The sequence below is a fragment of the Ursus americanus genome, chromosome 31 (genome assembly GCF_024610735.1).
Source record: "Ursus americanus isolate L20-20 chromosome 31, mUrsAme1.1.p, whole genome shotgun sequence".
Taxonomy (NCBI): Eukaryota; Metazoa; Chordata; class Mammalia; order Carnivora; family Ursidae; genus Ursus; species Ursus americanus.
The window spans coordinates 17,883,819-17,903,571 of NC_142157.1; the positions used below are offsets into that span (position 1 = coordinate 17,883,819).

Sequence of the window (19,753 nt, forward strand, 5' to 3'; positions counted from 1 at the left end):
TTCATATATACTAAAAGGGAACAAGTAGAATTTTAAATTAAAGACACAATACCATTTACAATACCAGCTCCAAAAATTAAATAAAGTTTAAATCTAACAATATGTATATAAGGTTAAGGTCTATATGAGAAAAACAACAAAACTTCTATGAACAAAATCAAAGAACTAAATAAATGAAGATACATCCCAACTTCATAGCAAAACTTAATATTGTCAAGATGTCAGTTCCTCCCAACTTGATCTGCAGATTCAATACAATCTCTTCTTTTTTTTAATGATTTGGGAGGGAGCATGTGCATGCGTGGCTGTGCGCATGTGCCCGTGCCCAGAAGCAGAGTGAGGGGCAGAGGAAGAGAGAGAATCCTGAAGCTGATCCCTGGCTCAGCACAGAGTCCTATGCATGGCTCAATCCTGGGACCTGAGTCGAAATCAAGAGTTGGCCAGTCTCATCGGAATCCGAGGATGTACTGTATAGTGACTAACACAATATAATAAAAAATCATTAAAAAAAAAAAAAAAAAGAGCTGGCCAGTCAACTGACTAAGCCACCCAGGCATCCCGAGATTCAATGTAATTTCAATCAAAATTCTAGCAAATTATTTGTGGTTACTGACAAACTGATTCTAAAGCATATATGTGGAAAGGCAAAAGACCGAAATAGTCAACACAGTATTAAATGTCAAGAATAAAGTTTAAGTACTAACATTACTTGATTTCAGACTTTCATTAAAGCTACAGTAATTAAGATAGTATAATGCTGTTAAAAGAATAAACAGATCAATGGAACTGATAAGAGTTCAGAAACAGACCCACATAAATGCAATCAACAGATTTTTTTAAAAGATTTATTTATTTATTTTAAAGAGAAAGAGAGAGCAGCAGTGGCAGGGGCAGAGGGAAAGAGAGAATTCTGAAGCCAACTTTCCCACTGAGTGAGGAGCCCGACATGGGGCTCGATTCAGGACCCTGCGACCATGACCTGAGCAGAAATCAAGAGTTGCGCACTTAACCAACTGAGCCACCAGGTGCCCCAACTGATTTTTAACAAAGATGCAAAAGCAATATAATGGAATTAAGACAGGCTATTCAATAAAGAGTGTCAGAACTGAACATGCATACACAAAAATGAATCTAGACACCGTTTATTTACAGCTTCACAACATGGATTAAAGTCCTAAATATGAGACCTGAAACCAGAAAATTTCTAGAGGAAAACATAGGCCATAGAAATAAACTATTGGGGCTACACCAAAATAAAAAGCTATGCAAAAGGAACTCATCAACAAAACATAAAGGTAATCTATTAAATAAGAGTATATCTGTCAATGAAATGTTTGACAAGCGGTTAATATCGAAAATATATAAAGAAGTTATTCAACTCAACACCAAAAAAAAGTGACTGAAAAATGGACAGAGGATCTGAATAAACATTTTTCTAAAGAGGACACACAGATGGCTAACAGACACATGGAAAGATGCCAAGCATCAGTAATCTTTAGGGAAATATGCAAATCCAAAACAATGAGATATCACCTCCCACCTATTAGAATGGCTAGAATCAAAAGGACAAGAAATAACAAGTGTTGACAAAGATGTGGAGAAGAAGGAATCTTCGTGCTCTGTTGGTAGGAATGTAAATTGTTATAACCACAGTGGAAAACAGTATGGAAGTTCCTCGAAAAATTAAAAATAGAATTCAGAAGACAACTAAATAACCCTTTTACTTTCATACAATAAAGTTTTCTATTCCTCAAAAAAAATTAAAAACAGAAATACCATATAATCCAGTAATTCCACTACTGGGTATTTAGTACCCAAAGAAAACAAAAATGCTAATTCAAAAAGATACATGCACATCCTATGCTTACACCAACTTTATTTAAAAGAGCCAAGATACGGAAGCAACCCAAGTGGCCACGGATAAATGAATAAAGAAGATGTGGTATATATATGTATGGAGTGGAATGGAATACACAATGGAATATTATGCAGCCATATAAAAGGATGAGAACTTGCCATTTGCAACAACACAGATGAACCTACAGGGTATTATTACACTAAGTGAAATAAGTCAGACAAAGACAAATACCATATGATTTCCTTATGTGTAGAATCTAAAAAATAAAAGAATAAGGAAGCAAAAAGCAGAATCAGACCTATAAATACAGAGAACACACTGATGGTTGCCAAAGAGGAGGGGCATGGGGGGATAAGCAAAATGGGTAAAGGGGAGTGGAAGATACAGGTTTCCAATTATGGAAAGAGTAAGTTATGGGAATTAAAAGATACAGCACAGGAAATATAATCAATGGCATTTTACTAGCATTATATGGTGACAGATGGTAGCTACACTTGCAGTGAGCATAGCATGACATACAGAGTTGTTGAATCACTAGGCTGTATATAGCTGAAAGTAATGCAACATTGTATTGTCAACTGTACTCTAATTTAAAAAAGGGACACATTTGATAAAAAAAAAAAAGTTATCCAAAATATATAAAGAACACTTAAGAGTCAACAATAAGAAAACAAATGAACTGATTTTAAAAAGGGCCAGAAACCTTGACACCTTATCAAAGATATACAGATAGCAAGCAAGCACAAGAAAAGAAGCTCCACATTCTATGTCAGCAGAGGAATGAAAATTTAAACAATGAGATACCAGTACACACCTAGTATGATGGCCACTATCCAGAACAATGATAACACCAAATGCTGGTAAAGATGCAGAGAACAAGGAATTCTCAAATCATTGCTGATGGGAATGCCAAATGATTCAGCCACTTTGGAAGACAGTTTGGCACCTTCTTACAAAATTAAACATACTCCTACCATATTTTCCACAATCACACTCTTTGGTATTTACCCAAAGGAAGTGAAAAGCCTACACACGGATGTTTACTCATAATTGCCAAAACTTGGAAGCAACCAAGATGTCCTTTTGTAGGTAAATGGATAAATAAACTGTGATATATCCAGTCAATGAAGCATTATTCAGTCCTAGAAAGAAATCAGTTATCAAGCCTTGGAAAGACATGGAAGAATCTTAAATGCATATTACTAAGTGAAAAAAGCCGGAAAAGGGTACATACTATAAGATTCCAACTATATGACATTTTGAAAAAGGCAAAAGTATGGACACAGTAAAAAGATCAGTGGCTGCCAGGGGCTGGAGGGTGGGAGGGATGAATAGCTGGAAAACAGGATATTTCGGGCAGTGATATTCTGTATGATATTATCATGGTGGATACATGTCATTATACATGTATCCAACCCAAAGAACACACAACACCAAGAGTGAATCCTAATAGGAACTATGAACTTTGAGTGATAATTATGTGTCAATGTAGGTTCACTGATAGTAACAAATTTACCACTTTGCAGAGGGGTGCTGATAATAGGGGAGGCTATATACGTGTGGAAATAGGGGATATATGGGATATCTCAGCACCTTCCTTTCAATTTTGCTATGAACCTGAAACTGCTCTAATATAATGTCTTAAAATGTTTTTTTAAAAAAGACATGGAGGAGGGGCACCTGGGTGGCTCAGTCGTTAAGCATCTGCCTTCAGCTCAGGGCGTGATCCCGGGATCCTGGGATCGAGCCCCACATCAGGCTCCTACGCTGGGAGCCTGCTTCTTCCTCTCCCACTCCCCCTGCTTATGTTCCCTCTCTCGCTGGCTGTTTCTCTCTCTGTCAAATAAATAAATAAAATCTTTAAGAAAAAAAAAAAAGACATGGAGGAAACTTTAAGGCATGTTAGTACATTAAAGTAGTCAATCTGAATAATCTATATACTTCTGATTCCAACTATATATAACATTTTAGAAAAGGTAAAACTATGGAGATAGTAAAAAGATTAGCGGTTGTTGGGCTTGACAGGAAGGGGGAATAAAAGGCAGAACACAATTTTCAGGGTAGTGAAACTATTCTGTAGGATACCATGTCATTAAATATTTGTAAAAACCCACAGAATACAACATACACACCGAGTGAACCCTAATGTCAAATACGGACTTTAGGCAATAATGATGTTTCAGTGTAGGTTCACAGCTTGTAATAAATGTACCACTCTGATAGCAGGGGAAGATGTGTATGTGTGGTGATAAAGGGTACATTAGAAATCTCTATACTTTCCACTCAATTTTGCTGTGAATCTAAAACTCCTCTAAAAAATAAAGATAAGTGGTTGCCAGAGGCAAGGGAGAAGGTGGGGAGTGTGAAGAAAATGGATGAACTGGTTTTGTTTTGGTTTAAGTTCAAATAAGCTGCATTTAAAAAAAAAAAAAAAGGAGCTAATGGTCTGCCACTCAATTGCCAGACAAAATTTCCCCACCCACACAGCACGTAAATCTACCCATTTATCTATTCCTTCTTTAATTTCTGTGTGTGGGAACCTCTTTTGGGTGTTCAATTCCTAAAAATGGAAATGCACAAATTTACTTACAAATTCTCAAAGTTGAGTATTTATGAAAATGTCAATGCAAAACATGTATTACTTGAAGGTTCTAAACTAGAAAGTATGATTCCATTCTTACTGAATACATAATACCTCTAAAAATTAATTTTAAAGTTTATTAATTTTTTTAAAAACTGCCTATATCGGAAAAAAGAAAGGCCTCAAATAAATTCTATCATCTTACACCTTAAAAAACTAGAAAAAGAAGAATGGAGTAACCCTAAAGTAAGAAGCAGAAAGGAAAAAATAAAATCAGAGCAGTAAAACTAAAACAACTGAAAACTAAAATACAAAACGTTAAGATCAATAGAGAAAATCAATGAATACAAAAGCTAATAATTTAAGATCAATAAAACCAAAACCACTAGCCAGCCTAGATTAGAAAAGATACAAATTGCCAAAGGTACCTCAAGAAGAAATAGATAACCTAAATAGTCCTCTATCTATTAAAGAAATGAAATTATACTTTAAAAACCTTCCCAAGAAAAACTCTATGCCCAGATGGCTTTAAGTTCTACCATACATTAAAAAATAATACCAAATCTAGACAAAGTCCTCCAGAAAACTGAACAAGAATACACATTTGGCAACTCATTCTGAGGCCAGCATTATTTTTGTAACCAAACCCAAAGACTACAGGAGTGTCTGGGTGGCTCAGTCAGTTAAAGGTTTGACTCTTGACTTCAGCTCACGTCATGACCTCAGGGTCATGAGATCAAGCCCTGATTCAGGCTCAGAGCTCGGCATGGAGTCTGCTTGAAATTCTCTCTCTCCCTCTGCCTCTGCCCCTCCCCAGACTCACGTGCACACACTCTCTCTCTTTCTCTCTCAAAATAAATGAAAACTTTAAAAAACAAAAAGGAAAAGGAAAAGAAAAAGAAAGAAAAGAAAAAACTACAGGCCAATATCCCTCATGAACACAGATGTAAAAATTCCTTTATTTTAAAAAGCTGAATTCAATAATATATAAAAATGATAATATACCAAGGCCAAGTGGGATTTATCCCAGGAACGCAAGTGTGGCTTAACGGGGGGTGGGGGGGGGGTCAATCAATGTACTTCACCACATTAACAGATTAAAAAAGAAAAAAAAAACTATCATATCAATCTCTCAAAATATGTAGAAAAATTATCTGACAAAATCTAATATCCATGGCTGATAAAAACTGTCAGCAAATTAGGAACAGAAGGAAACTTCCTAAACATCATACATAATGCTGGTTAAGCATGGGATTCTTGATTTTGGCTCAGGTCATGACCTCAGGGTCATGAGATTGAGCCCCTCTCATGGGGCTCTGTGCTGGCAGTGGAGCCTGCTTAAGATTTTCTCCCTCTCCTTCTACCACCCCCCACCCCGCTCATGTTCTCCCTATCTCTAAAATAAATAAGATCTTCAAGAAAAAAAATTACTTCCCCCCAATATCAAGAACAAACCAAAGATACCACTCTCACCACTTATATTTAACAATATAATAATAAATAAGGGGCAGATCAGAAAGGATAAAGTATAGTCTTATTAGTAGTTGCCAGATCATCTATGAAGAAAATCCCATGGCATCAATTAAGCTACAGGAAATAAATTTTCATCAAGTTTGCAAGACACCAGATAAACATAAAAAAACTTAAAAATGTATCTCTATGTACTAGAACAATCAGAAATTTACATTTTAAAAAAAGATAATAGCATCAAAAAACATCAAATATTTAGGAACAGAGCTGAAAAAAAGATGTACAAAACCTGCATACTTGATGCTAAGACTTAAATAAAAGGAAGAGATGTACTCTTTTCGTGAATCAGAATACTCAATATTGTTAAGACATCAATTCTCCCTCAAAATGATTTGTTGACTCAAAACAGTTTAAATCTAAATACAGGCAGTTTTATTTCTACGACTTGACAATCTGATTCTAAGATTCACATAAAAACAGAACATAGAATAGCCACAATGACTTTGAAAGAAAAGAACAAAATTGGAAGATGGATCCCACCTGACCTAACTGGTTATTATAAAGCTACAGTAATCAAGATAGTGTGGTATTAAATGTAAAAGCAGACAAACAGATCAATGGAGAACTGATACACATGTGGTCAAATGGGTTTCAATAAATGTGGGTAAAGGCAATTCAGTGGAGAAAGGACAGTCTGTCCCATATGTGGGTCTAGAAAAACTGGATATTTATAATTCAATAGATAAGTTATTCAATAAGTGGACTTTGATGTATAACTCACATTATATGCAAAATTGAACACAACATGGATCATAGGTCTAAATGTGAAACATGAAAATATAAAATTTCCAGGGGCGCCTGGGTGGCACAGCGGTTAAGCGTCTGCCTTCGGCTCAGGGCGTGATCCCGGCGTTATGGGATCAAGCCCCACATCAGGCTCTTCCGCTATGAGCCTGCTTCTTCCTCTCCCACTCCCCCTGCTTGTGTTCCCTCTCTCGCTGGCTGTCTCTATCTCTGTCAAATAAATAAATAAAATCTTTAAAAAAAATATATATATATATATATATATATATAAAATTTCCAGAAGAAAACATATTTAAAAATGTATATACTGAACATTTAACTAATGTTGGGGTCATGGGTTCAGGCCCTGCAATGGGCTCCACATTGAACATGGAGTCTACCCTACAAAAGAAAAAAAGAAAAAAGTCTGTTTAAGCCACTGAGTGGGGAAAATACCTGCAAAAATAATGTATCTGATAAAGGACTTGTATCCAGAACACATACTGGCTCATAAAATGTAGTATTAAAAAAAAAAGCCAAGAAAAAAGGGCAAGTGGTGGACAGATCTGAGCAGACCTTCACCAAAGAAAATAAAGAAATGTCAAATATGCACATGGAAAGATGTTCAACATAATGTAGTCATTAAAGAAATGCAAACTGAAACCACAATGAGAAATTACTGCATACCCACTAGAAATGCTAAAATTAAAATGACTGATCATACCAAGTGTTGCAGAGAATGTAGAGGAATAGGAACTCTGGTACACTGCTGGCAGAACTGTTGAATGGTCCAACTATTTTGGAAAATAGTGGGATAGTGTCTTAAAAAATTTAAGGATGCACTTACCATGTGACCTAGTTATTCCACTCCTTGGTATTTACACAAGAAAAATCTGTCTGTATAAAGATTTGTACAATGTTCCCTGTAGCTTTATTTAATAGTCAAAAACTGGAAAACAATCTGAATGTCCATCAATTACTGAATGGATCATCATTACGGTTCTGCCCATATAACAGAAAGTAGTCAGCACTAAAAAGAAATAAGCTACTGATACACACAACATGGATAAATCTCAAAATACTTATGCTGAGTGAAAGGAATCAGATAAAAAGGTGTACATACTTCATGTTTCCATTTTTAACATTTTAAAAAGTTCAAACTAGAACTTTCAGGTCATCATATAACTCAATACAACAGCTTGTCTTCATATTATTATGACACGGTTAACTTTTTTTTTTCTTTAACTTGGCTTCCAGCGTATTCACATCCTCTTGGTTTTCTTCCAAACCCTAGCCTCTTCTTCTCAGTCTTGTTTACTAGTGTCCCCTCTTCTTTCCACACTGGCAGCCATCGGGCTTCCTAAGATCTTTTCTCCTCCCTACCTGCACTCACTCCTCCATGGCACCCACTCTTACGGCTTAAACTCTATACAGATACAACTGCCAAATTTATATCCAAAGTCTGGACCTCTTTCCCAAATGCCCTACTATGCATGCCACTGGCTAATTAACATTTCTCCTCGGATGTCTAATAAATATCTCAACCCTAATGTAGGCAGAAAAGCCCTGCCAAGATGTCCACATCCTAACCACTGCAAGCTGTGATATGTTATGTTAATGGCAAAACGGCCTTTGCTAATGTAACTAAGGTTACATACTTTAAAACGAGAAAATTATCCCAGATTTTTCAGGTAGGCCCAACCCAATCTCATGAACCCTTAAAAGAAGAGAACTTTCTCTGGCCAGAAGCAGAAGAGATGCAGAAGAAGTCAGAGAGACTCCAAGGGTAGGAAGGATTCAACAAGCCACTGCTAGCTCTGAAATGGAGAGACACATGTGCAAGGACTGAAGAGAGTCTCTAGAACCTAAGGGCAGACCCCAGCTGAAAGCCAAAAAGGAAATGCACATAAATCTAACCACCTGAATGAGCTTAGAAGCACTTGCTCCCAGGTGAGAACCCAGGCCATCCAACACCTTGACTTCACCTTTGACAGACCCAGAGTAACCAGCTGAGCCCACCCAGCCTTCTGGCCTACAGAACAGGAACATAATAGGTTTATACTGTTTTAAACTGCTAAATTTGTTCTGACAGCAGGAGAACACAAATACCATATCCAAAACTGAATTCTTCATCCTGCCCTCAACCTACCACACCCACAGCCTTTCCCATCTTTGTTAACAGCAATTCCATTCCTTCTAGTTATCTGGGCCAATACCCTTGAACTCTTCTTCAGATCTTCTCTTTCTCTCACACCTCTCATCATCTCTATGAGAAAGCTACTTTTAAATATACTCAGAATCTGATCACCTCTCACCACCTCCACTGTTAACACCATCTCTCTCTGCATTATTGTAATCATCTCCTAATGGCCTCCCTGCTTCCATCCTTGACTCTCTACAGTCCATCTGCAACGAAGCAACCAGAGATCCTTACAGAAACTTAGATCATATCACACCTCAGTTCAAAATGCACCAGTGGCTCACTTTTCACTCAAACCAAAAAACCAAGCCCTTCCACTTGCTTATAGAGCCCTATATGACAGGCCGCTTGCCCAGCCTCATCTCCTACTGTACTTCCACTCCACCCCTGCTACCTATGTCCCCACTATCTTTCCCTGTCTCCATTTATTTTCATATTAGGCATATAATAATAATCTTAATACTACTTAACATTTACTATAACAACTATAATATACTTCCTATGAACCAGATATTGTTGTAATTGCTTTATATATATTATCTCACTCAATTCCAATAATTATTTCCCCCACTTTATAGAAGATGAACTGAGTTAATTAACCTAAGAGCTCATTCAGTAAGTGAAGCCAGAATTCAAAATCACAGGTGGACAAAACCCACTCTATAGCATGAAGTCTTAATCTCAATGATGCCCCCCAAGTGGTTAGCCTTACTCAATATTTTTCAAAAATAAGTATAGAATAAACAGAAAGTAGTATAAAGGACTAAGAAATGGGAATCCTACAGTGTTTAATGTAGGGTTAAAGAGGTAAGAAAAGGTAAAGGGAACCAGGACACTGGGAATGACAACACTTCTTAAAGGTAAAAGCCAGCACACAACTAGTTCTTATATAAAACAAAATATAGCACTTAAAACTTACTTTCTCTGTGGTAACAGTCAAAGAAGGAACCAATGCAGGTGATGGTTCTGGTTGCTTCTTATGCTTTTGTTTGTGTTTGTCCTTTTCCTTATATTTCTGGAAATTAATAGAAATAAAATCCAATTTAAATTTAAATAACATATATGTACAATAAAGATGAGTTTCTTTCATAATTCTCTTTAGTAATTCAAAATGTTAATGAATACTTGTCAAAAAATAAAAAGATCACTTCTTCTGATCGTGTTCTTATTATTTTATAAACAATACTAGTAATATAACATTACTAGTATAAGTTATTTTAAAGTGACTTCAACATACTTATTCTTAACCAACCTAAAATTATATATAGACAACTGAAGCCCATTATTATTTGTTACATTTATATCCGGCGAACTACATTTTCTTCTTAAAAACACTAAATAATTTTGTGTATATTTTATAAATCACACTTTAAAATTTACATAGCACTTTGACATTACAAGAGTGTCAGATTCTATATCACTAAACATTGAATTCTATGGCCCACAAACTAGAAACCAGGGCACAGAAACTCAGGCAAGAAATTCTTTCCTAGGTTTACTCAGAAAATGAATGAACTGGGGCGCCTGGGTGGCTCAGTCAGTTAAGCATCTGACTTTTGATTTTGGCTCAGGTCTTGATCTCAGGATCATTAGACTGAGCCCAGAGTCAGCTCCATGCTTAGCGGGGAGTCTACTTGATATTTCCCTCCCTCTGCCTCTGCCCTTGCTCACTCACATGTGTGCTCTTTTCTCTTTCTCTTTAAATAAATAAATAAATAAATAAATAAATAAATAAATAAATAAATAAATAAATAAATCTTTAGAAAAGGAAATGAGTGAATTAGCTATCTCTAACAAAAATAATATAAAGTTGTGTGCTACTTTCACTCTGAAGTACTAAAACTAACGAACTGAATATAAGAAAGAATTCAATTAATCAGAAGTTTATTACATATTAGGAGCCCAACTTTATCTAATGACAACAAATTTTAACCAGATTGTTTTCAATTGTTTGAATCAATATGTAAGAATCAGTATTGGGTATGAAATTTACTATCATTTAAAGAGTTACATTTTAATTGCGACATATCTTAATAACGATCCACCAATCATGCCTCTGTTTCTTTGTAGTAGGGTAGTGTAGTAGGGTATCACTGTTCATCCCATCATAAGATGTCCTCTTCTCCACCCAAATAAACCCGGGTTAGCTTTGTCACTTGCTTTGGCCAAGAGGATGTGGCACAGTGATGTATAAGCTCAGGAGCTCAAAGCTTGAAGAATTCTTAGATGGCTTCCACCTTTACACTTTGGATTCCAGCCACCATGTAAATAATGAGTTCATACTCTCTCATGGAGAAGCCAAGTAGACAATGAGACTCTATGAAGAAGAACTGAGGTACCCCAACCTACATGTGAGTAACACTATCTTGCTGGAATTATTTAGTAAAACAACTTAAAATGTCAAAAGAATAAAACAAAAATCCTATCTTACACTACCCCACCAGTCACCAGTTGAATGTAGGTAGCCTCATGGGTAAATCCAGCTGATACCACACAACAGAAAGATGACTTGTTCCTGCTGAGCCCTGCCTGTCATAAGCCATTATAAGTTGTGCGATGCTTTCTCAAGCAACAGTAGCTAACTGAAACAGGACTAGAATCCACAACTGGGTAATAAGAGTTAAAGAAAGTATAAATTACAATCTAATTTATAAATATGAGGCTCAAATGATCCTGGGTCTATAAGTTCTAGATCAATATTTTCTCCCATAAAGGTAATAAAGAAGGCTTTTCTATCCTTCCCATTCTGCTTCCCATAATGGCTTTTATTCGTCAAAGACAGAAGAGCTGGGATGATTTAACAGTAAATGACCCAACAAGGTAAACAAACACAAAACGTGGAAACTACCTGAAAGTAAAAGGCAAAGTATGCACATGTACATATATGAAAATATGAACATACTGAGATCATCATGGAATTATACAGAACTCTGGTCCTATGTGATACATCAAGAAATGTATCCTGAGATGAGGACTGCAAATGTTCAGTGGAAACAGACTAAATTATTGGTCTGTAAAATATGAATCAGAGTAGTCTAATTATTTTCATTAAAGACATAGGCTGATTTTACTCTGGAAACAGTTTGGAGGTTCCTCAAAAGGTTAAAAATAGAACTACCCTATGACCCAGCAATTGCACTATTAGATATTTACTCAAAGGATACAAAAACACTGACTTGAAGGGGCACGTACACCCCGATGTTTATAACAGCATTATTAACAAACTATGGAAAGAGCACCAATGTCCACAGACTGATGAATGGATAAAGATGTGGTACATATACACGCAATGGATTATTACTCAGCCACAAAAAAAAGAACGAAATCTTAACATTTGCAATGATATAGATGGAGCCAGAAAGTATAATGCTAAGTGAAACAACTCAGAGAAAGACAAATACCATATGATTTGACTCATATGCAGAATTTAAGAAACAAAACAAATGAAGATGGGGGGGGGGACCAAGAAACAGACTCTTAGAGAACTGAGGGTCACTGGAGGGGATGTGAGTGGGGGTGGATAGGTTTAAACAGGTGATGGGGATTAAGGAGGGCACTTGTGAGGAGCACTGGGTGTTATAAGTGATGAATCACTAAATTCTACACCTGAAACTAATGTTACACTGTATGTTAACTAACTAGAATTTTTTTAAAAATTGGAGAAAGATTTAAAAAAGAGTGACAGACAGGCTGATTTTAATACAATACACTAACAAAATGAATTTCCAGAAAAAGACTCAATTATATGTAAACATTTAGCATAATATAAGGAAGGCTTTCCAAATCTGCAGGGAATTACTAAAATTACAAAATAATGGTACTAGAAAAACTGGTTAATAATTTGGGGGAAAATATCTTATTCAAAATAAAACAAAATCTAGATGGATTATTTTGAAGTGTTAAGTGACAATTAAAACAACCTAAAAGTCTGGCAGAAAATATTTTTGAAATCTAACTTTTAGGAAGAAAAGACTTCTAAGTATAAAAACAAAGTAAAAAATTAGGAAGGGAAAAAGTGGTTTTAGTTATTCAAATTTAAAATGCTTCTACATCAATTTAAAAAGCATTAAAAAGCAAAATCCTGGAAAATGCGTAAAATTAGTATGTCCTACATTTTAGTGCTGTTTAAACTTTTTTACAAATCAATAAAAAACTTACATAAATGCCACAGAACAATGTACAAAGGACAGTTCATGAAAAAAATAAAGACTCACTAAACGACAACAAAAAATGTGCAACTTAACCATTAAAGAAGTAAGGTAATATTTTTTTCTCACCTAGTGATCTAAATTCTTGGGTTTGGTTTTTTTATAATAAGACCCAATGTTGACCTGGCTATAGTGAAATGCATACATTATTAGAGAGACTGTAAATAAGTCAAGGACAATTTTAAAAGCAGGAATTAGAAACCATAGAAATGTTCTTTGTCCTAGTAATTTCACCTGCAGGAGGTGAACAAAGGTTTAAATACAGTTTATTATAGTACTATTAGCAATGAGAAAAAAAACTGAAAACAATCTGAATATGCAACATCTGTTGTGGTTGAAAAAATTATTATAAAACTGTATGATGGCCATTAAAATAAGTATGTTCTGAAGGAATACTTAGAAATTTAGAAAAATGGTTAATATGAGTTTATTTTTAAAATGTATTATGCATGGAGAGAAAACAACCAGAAGGGAATAAACCAATACTGGATATTTTTTATGTAAAGCCATAGGTCAGGACAACCAGTGTCATTCCCAACTGAATCGGTGTGCACAATTAAGAATAATCTGAATTATATAAATACATAAATTATTTCATTTAATCCTTAAAAGAGCCCTGCAAGGACCCATTTTTATAAATCAGAAACAAATTGCTTAAACAACCAAACTAGACTCTTTTATCTACACCCCCAAAGAAACTTAACTAAAACTTTTAAAAAGCAGATTTTTTTTAATTAAAAAAAAAAGATAAGGTATCCACAAAGAGAAATTTTAACATGGAAATTTGAAATAGTGGGAAAAGGAAGGAAGGGAGAGAAAAATTTCTATTTTAAAGTAGCTTTAGTTCCAGAATGAACTATTTTCCATGTAGAAAACTAAGGAATGAATTATACAGGAGTTTTTAACCTACATTTAGAGTTTCCGTGTGCAAACGGCAATGGGTGAAGAAATTCTTAAAGGAAAATTAAAGTATAAGACAGTAGAGATAATGCTTAAATTCATGTCTTCAGATCCAAAGGAATTAAACAGATCTCAGAGAGTTCTGAAAGTACACGTATAATCATTGTATCACTGACAGAAATGTTTAGGGTAAGTTAGAAAACAAGTGAGTTATTTTTTTTAAAAAAGATTTTATTTATTTATTTGCCAGAGAGAGAGAGAGCAAGAGCACACAAGCAGGGGAAGAGGCAGGCAGAGGGAGAAGGAGACTCCCTCCTGCTCAGCAGCAGGGAGCCTGATGTGGAACTCAATCCCAGGACCCCGGGATCGTGACCTGAGCTGAAGGCAGACCAACTTAGCCACCCAGGCATCCCACGAATGAGTTATTTTAACAGAATTCAATTCTGTGTTGGAATTGAGTATATTTCCAAAAAGGAAAGAGTGCCTACGTTCAAATAACTCTCAGCACTTAAAAAGGTGATATGAAATCACATTATATTTTTCCAATGTTAGACAAGTTTAAAAAAAAAAAAAAAGAACAAAAACCAGCATAAATAAGTAAATAAATAAAACAAGAAAGCCAACAGCAACCAAAACTGAGGAGATGGAAAAGGCAGACAATAATGCATTAAACAAAAACTGGCAACCAAGCAATGAAATAGAAGATTTTAGAAACAGAGCAGAAATTGTCCTGGTCTGAGCTATAGGATTCAGCTATTAATCCTGTTTCCAATTCCTTAAAATTCTGAGAATACCAAAAAACCTCCAAATCTGGAAAGAAGAAATCTTTTATCTTTTTGTTATCCTGCCTCCTTAATTTGTTCTTTTTCTGCCTAAGGAGTAGGACCAGCTTCAGGGCAGAAATAAGAAAAAAATTGGAAAAGACATGAAGACATGAAGAGTGATGAGGTGCTAACTCTTTGAAAGTCAAGCATCTAGGCTAAGAATGAATTACATAAAATCTTAGGGTATTCTCCCATAGGAATGAGATACCCCCACACAGCTGAAGGATTAAAATCTAGTAAAAGCCATTTAATCAATTTAAAAAGGGATCTGAGCCGGAGTTTTTACCAAAAACTCATATTGCCACACCTGAGCTTTTATACTGAGCCCTATACTGAGCCCCCTGGCTTCAGAAAGGCAAAAATACTTATTAGCCCTCCCACACCTCAACATAATAAAGACCTCATATGAAACACCTACAGCCAAAATCACACTCAATGGTGAAAAATGGAGAGCTTTTCCCCTAAAGTCAGAAACAAGACAAGATGTCCACTCTCACCACTTTTATTCAACATCATACGGGAAGTCCTTGCCACAGCAATCAGACAACATAAATAAATAAATGGCATCCAAACTGGTAAGGAAGAAGTAAACTCTTTATAGATGACATGATACCAAATGAAGAAAACCTGAAAGACTCCACCAAAAAACTACTAGAACTGATACATGAATTCAGTGAAGTCAAAGGATACAAAATCAATGTACAGAAATCTGCTGCACTTCTATAACACTAATAACGAAAGTGCAGAAAGTGAAATTAAGAAAACAATCCCACTCACAATTGCACCAAAAATAATAAAATATCTAGGAATAAACTTAACCAAAGAGATGAAAAACCTGTACTCTGGAAACTATAAAATCACTGATGAAAGTAAAAAGAATGCAAAGAAATGGAAAGACATTCCACGCTCATGAACTAGAAGAACAAATATCGGTAAAATGTCTATAGCACCCAAAGCACTCTAAACATGTGATGCATTCCCACACAAAATACTAACATTTTTCATAGAACTAGAACAATCCTAAAATGTATATGGATCCACAAAAGACCTCGAATAGCCACAGCAATGCTGAAAAAGAAAAACCGGAGCTATCACAATTCCAGCCAGATTTCAAGTTCTATTACAAAGCGGTTAGTAATTAAACAGTATGGTACTGGCATTAAAAACAGACACACAGATCAATGGAATAGAACAGAAAACCCAGAAATAAATCCACAGTTAGATGGCCAATTAATAACTGACAAAGGAGGAATTAATATACAATGGGGAAAAAACAGTCTCTTCAACAAATGATTTGGGGAATATTAGATAGCCACATACAAAAGAATGAAATGGGACCACTGTCTTTCACCACACATACCAAAAAAACCTCAAATTGGATTAAAGACCTATATGTGAGACCTGAAACCATAAAAATCCTTGAAGAGAACACAAGCAGAAATTTCTGTCACATCAGCCATATCAACATTTATCTAGATATGTCTCCTGAGGCAAGGGAAATAAAAGCAAAAAATAAACTATTGGGACTACATCAAAATAAAAAGCTTCTGAACAGTGAAGGAAACAAAACTAAAAGGCAACCTACAGAATGGGAGAAGATATTCGCAAATGACATATCCAATAAAGGGTTAGTATCCAAAATATATAAAGAACTGATACAGCTCAACACCCAAAAAACAAATAATCCAATTAAGAAAGAGGCAAAAGAACAATGAGATACCACCTTACATCAGTCAGAATGGCTAAAATTAACAAGTCAGGAAACAACAGATGTTGGCAAGGATGCAGAGAAAGGGGAACCCTCCTACACTGTTGGTGGGAATGCAAGCTGGTGCAGCCACTCTGGAAAACAGTATGGAGGTTCCTCAAAAAGTTGGAAATAGAGCTACCCTACAATCCAGCAATTGCACTACTGGCTATTTACCCCAAAGATAAAAATGTAGTAATCTGAAGGGGTACCATCAGTATTATGCTACCATCAAAAAATGAAATCTTTGCCATTTGCAACGACGTGGATGGAACTAGAAGGTATTATGCTAAGTGAAATAAGTCAATCAGAGAAAGACAATTATCATATGATCTCACTGATATGTGGAATTTGAGAAACAAGGCAGAGGATCATAGGGGAAGAGAGGAAAAGATGAAAGAAGACGAAACCAGAGAGGGAGACAAACCATAAGAGATCCTTAATCTCGGGGAACAAACTGAGGGTTACTGGAGTGGAAGGGGGTGGGAAGGATGAGGTGACTGGATGATGGACATTGGGGAGGGTATGTGTTGTGGGGAGTGCTGTGTATTGTGTAAGACTGATGAATCAAGACCTGTACCCCTGAAACAAATAATGCATTATATGTTAATAATTAAAAAAAAGAGGCAAAAGACATGAACATTTTTCCAAAGAAGACATACAAGTGACCAACAGACACATGAAAAGATGCTCAACATTACTCACATCACAGAAATACAAATCAAAACTACAATATCACCTCACACCTGTCACTATGGCTAAAATCAAAACACACCAAACAACAAATGTTGGCAAGGATGTGGAGAAAAAAGAACCCTCTTGCCCTGTTGGTAAGAATGCAAACTGGTGCACCACTCTGGAAAACAGTATGGAGGTTCCTCAAAAATTAAAAGTAGAACTACTCTATGATCCAGTAATTGCATTATTGGGTATTTATCCAAAAAATACAAAAACAGTAATTCAAAGGGATATATACCCCCCTATGTTCACTGAAACATTACTTACAGTAGCCAAATTATGCAAGCAAGCAGCCCAAGTTCCACCAATACATGAATGGAGGAAGATGTGGTATATATACACAATGCAGTATTATTCAGCCATAAAAAAAAAAGGAAATCTTGCCATTTGCAACAACATGAATGGAGCTAGAGAGTATAATGCTAACAGGCAAAATAAATCAGAGAAGGACAAAAACCATATGCTCTCACTCATACGTAGAATTTAAGAAATAAATGAGCAAAAGGAGAGAAAAAAGAGCAACAGAGACAAACCAAGAAATAGACTCTTCACTACAGAGAACAAACTAATGGTCGCCAGAGAGCAGGTGGGTGGGGGGATGGATGAAATGGGAGTAAGATTAAAGAGTACGCTCTTTAAATAGTGTGGAGGTTCCTCAAGAAGTTAAAAATAGAGCTACCCTAGGACCTAGCAACTCCACTACTATTTACCCCAAAGATACAAATGCAGTGATCTGAAGGGACACCTGCACCACAATGTTCATAGCAGCAATGTCCACAAGACCCAAACTAAAAGGGAAGAGCCCAGATGTCCATCAACAGACGAATGGATAAAGAAGATGTGGCATATGTATACAATGGAATATTACTCAGCCATCAAAAAAATGAAATCTTGCCATTTGCAACAACGTGGATGGAACTAGAGGACATTATACTAAGTGAAATAAGCCAATCAGAGAAAAACAATTATATGATTTCACACATACGTGGAATGTCAGAAACAAAAGAGAGGAGCATAAAGGAAGGACAGGAAAAATAAAACAAGATGAAATCAGAGAGAGAGACAAACCATAAGAGACTCTTAATCACAGGAAACAAACTGAGGGCTGCTGGAGGGGAGAGGGTGGGGACATGGGGTATCTGGGTGACAGACATTAAGGAGGGCACAGGATGTAATGAGCACTGGGTGTTATGTAAGACTGATGAGGGGCGCCTAGGTGGTTTAGTTGGTTAAGCCTCTGCCTTCGGCTCAGGTCATTATCCCACGGTCCTGGGATTGAGCTCCACATTGGGCTCCCTGCTTCTCCTTCTCCCTCTGCCGCTCCCCCTGCTTATGTGCACACATGCGTGCTCTCTTTGTCAAACAAAATCTTGGGGAAAAAATTTTTTTTAAACCTTAAAAAAAAAGACTGATGAATCACTAAACTCTACCTCTGAAACCAGTAATACACTATATTCTGATTAACTGAAAGTAAATTAAATTTTTAAAAGAAAGAGGAACTAGGAACTACAGAAAAAAAGATAATCAAACTTAAGGATAATTCATGTCCCTAAAGTAGAGAATCCAAGGAATGGGGAATAAAAGATGTATGCTAACATAAAAGCTGACAAACTGAAATAATGCATTCTGAAAAACTCTGTTATAGAACATTTAACAGTAAGACTTATTGTGATTAAACTTAGTAGAATGCAAGTGGGAAGTGGGCAGGGAGCGGGGCGCTGAGGGCTTCTTTGGTCCTCTCCACAGCAATATTCCAGGCCCACCGTTTAAATCCTTAGGGGAAAGAAAGTGTGACCCAACGATATTATATACAGCCAAGATACAGAAATTCTAAAATGAAGGTAAGAAAGATATTCCACTACACAAAAATTCAAGAGAAGGTCCCAAGAACTTATTCTTGAAAAAAACTTGACAAGAAATTTCAGTCATCTTAAAAGATGATATAAAGAACTTACTGGAGAAGCTGTAGTAAAAGGCCTAGTAGTGATCATCCAAATTAAATACAAAACAGACCTAAAAAAACTCTGAGGAAGAAATTGTTTACAAACATGAAAGACGTAACATGAACATCTTAAAATACAACAAACTGGGTATCAGGAAATGAATGAAAGCAGCTCAGGGATGCTAAGTCTTTCATAGCAGCCCTTGATACAGATTTTGAAGCATTTAGTTAATAACAGAACATAACAATTTGCCACCAAACAGTAGTTACACATAAATCTTTTCCTTGTAGATAAAGTTCCTAATTTTCTTTGGCTAATCACTCTCTCATATCCTCATGAAAGTGACCTCATCCTCCAACTGAGAGGTGAACATGGGTGTGTCTGCGTCAATTAAGATAAATCTATTCTCCTTAGTCACTGGCTGCTTTAGGTCTAGGAAAGGTTGAGGATAGGATAATAAAATAGAAGGGGACATTTTCTGTGTATGGCTGTGAACATTCT

At 36.0% G+C, this 19,753-nt stretch overlaps 1 protein-coding gene across 12 annotated transcripts in view; it reads right to left on the minus strand.

Annotated features, from left to right (window-relative positions):
• MLLT10 (MLLT10 histone lysine methyltransferase DOT1L cofactor) overlaps positions 1 to 19,753 on the minus strand; it is a 238,176-nt gene that overhangs the window by 79,159 nt on the left and 139,264 nt on the right. For all 12 annotated transcript variants that reach the window (XM_045787333.2, XM_087857633.1, XM_045787325.2 and 9 more), the window contains one exon: positions 9,812 to 9,907. In XM_045787333.2, coding sequence (XP_045643289.1) covers positions 9,812 to 9,907 — 96 coding nt within the window. The remainder of the gene's footprint in view (positions 1 to 9,811; positions 9,908 to 19,753) is intronic.